This window comes from Sinocyclocheilus rhinocerous, unplaced genomic scaffold (genome assembly GCF_001515625.1).
Source record: "Sinocyclocheilus rhinocerous isolate Xijiao unplaced genomic scaffold, SAMN03320098_v1.1 scaffold1577, whole genome shotgun sequence".
Taxonomy (NCBI): Eukaryota; Metazoa; Chordata; class Actinopteri; order Cypriniformes; family Cyprinidae; genus Sinocyclocheilus; species Sinocyclocheilus rhinocerous.
In genome coordinates, this window is record NW_015630028.1 from 9,113 (window position 1) to 15,806 (window position 6,694).

The 6,694-nt window shown below is 38.3% G+C and overlaps 1 protein-coding gene across 1 annotated transcript in view; it reads left to right on the forward strand.

The window, feature by feature from the left end:
- The window catches only part of LOC107739790 (stonustoxin subunit beta-like), an 11,571-nt gene extending 5,531 nt beyond the window's left edge, over positions 1–6,040 (forward strand). The window contains exon 2 of the mRNA XM_016551991.1: positions 3,369–6,040. Within this exon, the coding sequence (XP_016407477.1) occupies positions 3,369–6,040 (2,672 nt within the window). The remainder of the gene's footprint in view (positions 1–3,368) is intronic.
- The last annotated feature ends 654 nt before the right edge of the window (positions 6,041–6,694 follow it).

Below are 6,694 nucleotides of genomic sequence, written 5' to 3' on the forward strand. Positions count from 1 at the left end.
CTTTGCAAGGACAGTCTGGCGCTTCTGACTCACAGCCTGTATGTACGTTTACATATTTAAAGAATTTGATTCAAATGCGAGTTTTGAGCAGTGTAGAGTAGGCTTGTTGTTTGTTGTTTCTTCGATCACAAATGCAGACATGGTTTTATGTTTACGCAGCGCAATACCCAACGTAACGCGTAAAAAGACAGTATAAGTCATTATAATCAGTAATTATGTCCCCACTGGATGCAACAAATGCCTCATTTGTAATGGGTTTTAATGTTTATGCCTCGTCGCTCCGGCTGGACACGGCATCAGCAGTATGTGAGGGGCGTAACATTTCCGTCTCACGCTTGAGGTATTCGGCCAATCACAACGCACTGAATAGCTAGCCAATCACAGCACACCTCGCTTTTCAGAACGATAAGCTTTGTTCCTTTAACTGATGTAACATTTCACATGTCTTTATCTTAAAATTAAATAACTAAATATTAAATAATTAAATTAAAGAACGTCTCGTGTTACGTATGTAACCATGGTTCCCTGAGAAGGGGAATGAGACACTGCGTCTGAAAACACTCAAATTTCACTGGCCAGCGACAGCCCGTGATGTTATTAGCAGAGTGCCGGGAAGTATAATAGGATGCCCATAATACATGTCATCAACTTCTTTGTCTGGAGGAGATATGCATACCCAAAAGGCATGGCAACGAGACACAGAACCCAAGATGTTCCCTTTCAAACGGGAACTCAACAAATACCCACTCCACCATGCCGAGGTGTGAGGTGTATGCCTGCCTAACTAGGTGAATATGAACCAAAAAGAGTAGGCAAGCATACATTAATTCAACAGAACACTTAGCTGGAGTCAGAGCGTTTATCCAGGGTGCATGAATGATGTTCTGGACTGTCTAGTGGTGGTAATTCTGACCCCCTTATCTCAAGGGAAGTCCCAGCCACAAGAATCTTCTGCCCTCCCTTGCGGGCTACTGTAGCCTTACAGGTGGATCTCAACAGGAGAGTAAGCTGGACAGCTTCTTTCTTTTCCATTTGACACAGCTCAAGAATGCCTGCCACTGGGGAAACATTGTGTTCTTGATCTGTGCATAACCACCACTACTGGGGAGATGCAGCCTAGATTTTCATAAAAACCCTAAAAACGAACACACTGACCATTTTTAAAGTCGAATTTACAGCTTTTTTTTTTTTTAAGTTTAATTCTGAAAAAATAAAAATGAATACTGTACATTAGGGGTGTGCAATATTAACAAACATCATATCTCAATATTTTCAAGATTTTTGGGTAACAATAATTAGGTATGGCTGGTTTAGGTTGGTTTAGGACAGCTGACTCCTGAAGATTATGAATATTATTCATATTCAGTCAGTTCACAGCAGTGACAGAAATTAACTTTTTAAAATGATTTTAAATTAATTTAAATGGATTTCCAGGGGCATTTTTACCTATATAATTTTTACGTATTGTTTTCAAAACTTTTTACCTGTCAAATTTGTAATCACCTTTTATGTCAAATTCTAACATTCAAATTAAATTCAGTGATAATAATAACACAGTATAGGGCTGTTACCAATCAAATGAAATCATTATCAACAAAATCCATCTTTGCAGTGCAGAGGCAGGGTGCGAACTACGGGGGAGCTAGGGGGAGCTCGGCTCCCCTTAATAAGTGGCAAAAAGTGGTGGGGACATGTCCCACCCGCAAATTATGCCTATGAATTATGGTATTCTTCTGTAGCCTGACGACGAGTAACTTTAACCGTTTTTTATGGGAACTCAAAGACAGCCTGATGCTTTGTTTCTAGACTAATTGTGGGTGGCTGTTTGTTGTTTCACCTATCAATTCGTGTCGATAAAGTATAATAGGGTAAATCCTGTATAGTGATTTATCCTATATAGTGCTTGCATAAAGCAAGTAGTGCATACACTTGTAGCTGTTATGTATCTTTGTAAATCATTGTAAGTCCTCCTTTGAGGCACGCGCACGAACGTGCATTTTTTTAAATGAACATTAAATGATTTCTAATTGTAAATTTTTAATTAAAAGCAGGGCTTTTTAGGCTTTTTTCTATAGGGGAACCAGGCAGCTGCCTAGCATGGCAACACAGTCAGGGCGGCAAAAAAGAGAGAGATCTGATTTTTTGTTTAATTTAGTTTTTTATTTTATTTTTTGGACATTCATTTAGAAGTATTGCACTCATATCTACAAGTTATCACCCCATTAGTTATTCTAAATCTAAATGAACTTTTACCTAGTAGTGCCAGTCCTGCCTCACCCTCACCACACTCTAAGAGCAGCATCAATAGTCAATAATCAAAACACCCTGACGCATATTAAAAATGTACGTCAAGGTTGAGTCGACTCAATTTATGCCATCAATGACGCCACAATTAACCAAATCCACATGCTCATGTTGACTGGGACATGGAGGCACACTCTTCCTAAAACGTTTGCCTTCTTTTCCACATAATGCCTCCATCATGCTCTATATACAACAAACAGTTCCTGAAGAGAAAAAAATTTATGACGTGTATTACGGGCATCCTCTTATACTTCCGGGCACTCCGCTAATGACGTCACGGGCTGTGGCTGGCCAATAAAATTGGAATGTTTTCACACGTGCTTCAGACAACGGTCACACTGATAGCACTCCCCATAGCATCTATATCAGATGCAGTGCAAGTTCCCATTCAAAAGGGAACATGGTCTTCTTTTCAGTAAAAACACTGTGGTTATATACAGTATGTGTTCTTTCTAAAAAACTGCATTTTGCATTTGCAAAAATTGCAAAAAATCGTTCATTCCTTCAAGCAGGCAGATTTATTGATTAATCCTTATTAAAGCTATTCAGTCAAGAACAGTGAGTGATTTTCTCCTTTTCTTTTTTTTGTTAGATTAACATTAATGATACAACAGGTTTATTAGCCTGCTGTTGCTTTAAGACAGAATGTATTGATGCAGTATACTGATAGACATTACATATTCTCCCAACTGTTTATGTTTGCTTAAAGACATGACTGTTTACGTCAGTACTTGCCAAATGAACATTTTGACAAAACTGTGCGTGTATTTGTCGATTCAAGTGCAATAAGATGTGAAAGAGAACTCAGTTCAGTACTCGAGCGCCGTCTGAGAGGTGCATTCAAAACAGGTTTTTTTTAGTCATTTTTAGTCTCGTTTTTCTTGGTGAAAAAATGTCATTGACAAAAATTATTCGTCAACGAAATTAACACTGATTGCTGTATGAGAATAAAGGTTGGGTAGTGCAGAGTTTCTGGTTAAACTGCTGTCTAAAAATGAATAAAATTTTTAGACAAATTTATTTATTTAATGTTATAAAAAATATATATTTTTTCTCCATTGCAGGAATCAGACTTTGGACTAAAGAGCAGCTGCAGCAGAACACAACCACGAAAACCCAAATTAATACAGTTTTCACAGTCACTGCTTCAGACTCAATCGAGGACAAATCTAGATTGCTGAATATTGATGGTTGTCTGAAACTGAGTCTTTTAGGTGGACTCGTCAATGTGGGTGGAGCTGCCAATTTTCTCAAAGACACCAAGAAATCATTCAGTCAACAGAGACTGACATTACATTATCATTCAACCACTAAGTTTGAAGAACTGATCATGAACCACTTTTCTTCTGGAGAAATGGCTCATTATGACAATGATGTAGCCACACATGTAGTGACAGCAGTGCTGTATGGAGCAGATGTCTGCTTTGTTTTTGACAGAGAAGTTTCATCAGATGAGGACAAAATGGAGATAGCCGGAGAAGTAAAAGCTGCATTAGAGCAGCTAAAAGGCATTTCATCTGCAAGCATTGATGCAAGTATGAAACTGAATGACATTCAGAAGACTGCTGTCCATAAATTCAGCTGTAAATTGTATGGTGACTTCCAGCTACCATGTAATCCGACCTCTTTTGAAGATGCTATGAAAGTTTTTGAAGATCTTCCCAAACTGCTTGGAGAAAACAAAGAACATGCGGTTCCTCTGAGAGTTTGGCTTTATCCTTTGGACAAACTTTTCTCAAGAGTTGTAAAGTTTCAGCATGAAATCAGCACAGGTCTAAGCACAGACATTGAATCTGTAATTGAGAGTTTAAGTACAACTGAGATGAAATGCAGTGATCTTCTGACAGACATGCCTGCTTTGACATTTACTGCATTTCATGACAAAATCAATGACATGAAAAAAAACTGCTACCAGTGCAGGTTGAGTCTCATAAAGAAACTTGGCTCTCTTTTACCAAAGATCAGAGGAAAATTTATAGAGGATACAGCATTGATCGATCTGCTAAATGATCATGAGGAATCTCCATTTGAAAGAAACACTCTTGAACAATGGCTGAAAGAGAAAGAGGAAGAATCTGACATCATGAAAACATTGCTCACACAACTAAATGATCAAGGAGTAATGGTAGAAATCAACCTCAATAAAAATTTAATGAATTTGGAAGTTAAACATTTGGTCAGCTACACGTTCACATCACTGGGCTGGCCAGATGTGCTGCTTTCTAAACAAAAGACCTACCTGAGCTCAACAAAAAGAACAAATGAAGAGAAAAGCTTTGAATCTGGACACAAGACTTGGCTCACACCTGACATCCAAAAGACTATGAGGAACAACTTGAAGGTATTTAAAAACTTGATTGGTTTAAACAGTAGCAAATCAGTGAAGTTTATTGTTGCATCAAAAGAAATGGAAAATAATCCAGGTTCCTGCATACTGCTGTATGAAAATGAATCTAATGAAGCTGTTTGCTTCACTCCTCCATCAAAACCAGACTGTCCAATCATTGAAGATGTCAGATGTAGGCAAGTGGTTTTGAAAGTGTCTCCACCGTGTCCTGCTACAGAGGAGCTCAAATTACTGTACAAAATGAAGGAGGAGAAAGACTGGACATCTCAAACTGTGTCAAAGAACCAGAATACAGTGACTCTGACTGATCTCAGACCAGATACTGAGTACAGTATTAAATGTGCAGCAGTGGGAAAACTCAACTACACCCTAGACAGTGATGTGACACGGCTCACAGTCATAAACCAGAGTCTTATCAAAGCCAAAGAGTCTGCAATTGAAAATCTCAGTTTGACTGAAAGCAAGTGCAGTGTACTTTTGGAAAACACCAGTGAATCAACTTTTACTGCACTTTATAAGAAAATACAAGATATGCAGCAAAACTGTCAAATGTACAGACAAGAATTCAGTGACCGAATTAAATCTGTGATCCAGTCAGTTAAAGCTTGTGAGAAAGAGTCTAGTGCTCTGATGGATCTTCTACAAGCTCATGATGAGTCTCCATTTAATGAAAAGTGTCTAAAAGAGTGGATCACAGTGAAAGAAAAAGAATTGAACACCATTAATGAGTTCCTTCAGCAGTTAATGGGCCTTGGAGCCGAAGTGAACAGAAGCTTGGACTCATATTTGTCAGATATTCAGGTGGAAAATGTGTTTTGTTACACTTTCAGTTCTCTTGAGCAGCCAGATGAGTTACTTAGTGAGCAAGAAAATGACATGAATCCTCAAATAAAGAGAAACCCAAAGAAGACACATGATGCATCTCAGTCATGGCTCACTGGAAGCGTCAGGGAGAAAATGAGAGAACATTTGAAAATATTTAAAGAGCTGATGACGTCACATAGCAATCAAAGCATTAAATTTATGATTTCCATAAAATACCATGAAAAACATCCAGGTTCCTGTATTCTTGTGTATGAAAATGGATGTAATGAAGCCGTTTTCTTCACTCCTCCATCAAAACCAGACTGTCCAATCATTGAAGATGTCAGAAGTAGGCAAGTCGATCTGAAAGTGTCTTCACCGTGTCCTGCTACAGAGGAGCTCAAATTACTGTACAAAATGAAGGAGGAGAAAGACTGGAGATCTCAAACTGTGTCAAAGAACCAGAATACAGTCACTCTGACTGATCTCAGACCAAATACTGAGTACCAAATGAAATGTGCAGCAGTGGGAAAACTCAACTACACCACTGAATCTGATGTCACCTCAGTTATCGCAAAGGTATGATGCTCATTCAATAATTCAGTTCATTTACATCATTACCCACGGTTATTTAAATGTTTAAATTTTAAGGCCCTTCCACATGACTTGTACTGTTCAGCACAAGCAACACAATGATGATAGTATCTCATTAAAGAACAATTTTACGATGTTGCTAAGTATCAAGGTTGTTGGAAGAACAGTACGGTTAGCTTTGTATATGTGATATTTATTGTCTACAACATCTTCCCAACCAACACAACAATTTTTATTTTTAACACTCTGTAGTATGCATACTGAGAAGTGTTAATTTCATTAAAGTGCCCCTATTATACAATTTTTAAGGTTCCTAATCTTGTTTTTGTAACGAATCAGTCCACTGAAGGCGAGCGTAGGGAAGAACCCAAGTGCAGTTTATTTACAGGTGATCCAAACAATAATCCGAGACTTGACTTGACATGAACAGACTTGACTTGACATGAACAGGCTTGACGAGGCATAAACAGACTAGACTCACCGACAGCGGGTTACAACATCAATACACGACAAGGCACAATGGGAACATGAGGGCTATTTGTATCAAACAAGAAGGGTCACATGACATGAACAAACCAATGGAAAACAAGACATGACTAAGACTACCAATCAGAACATGACACAATGAACAAGAGAACCAATGGC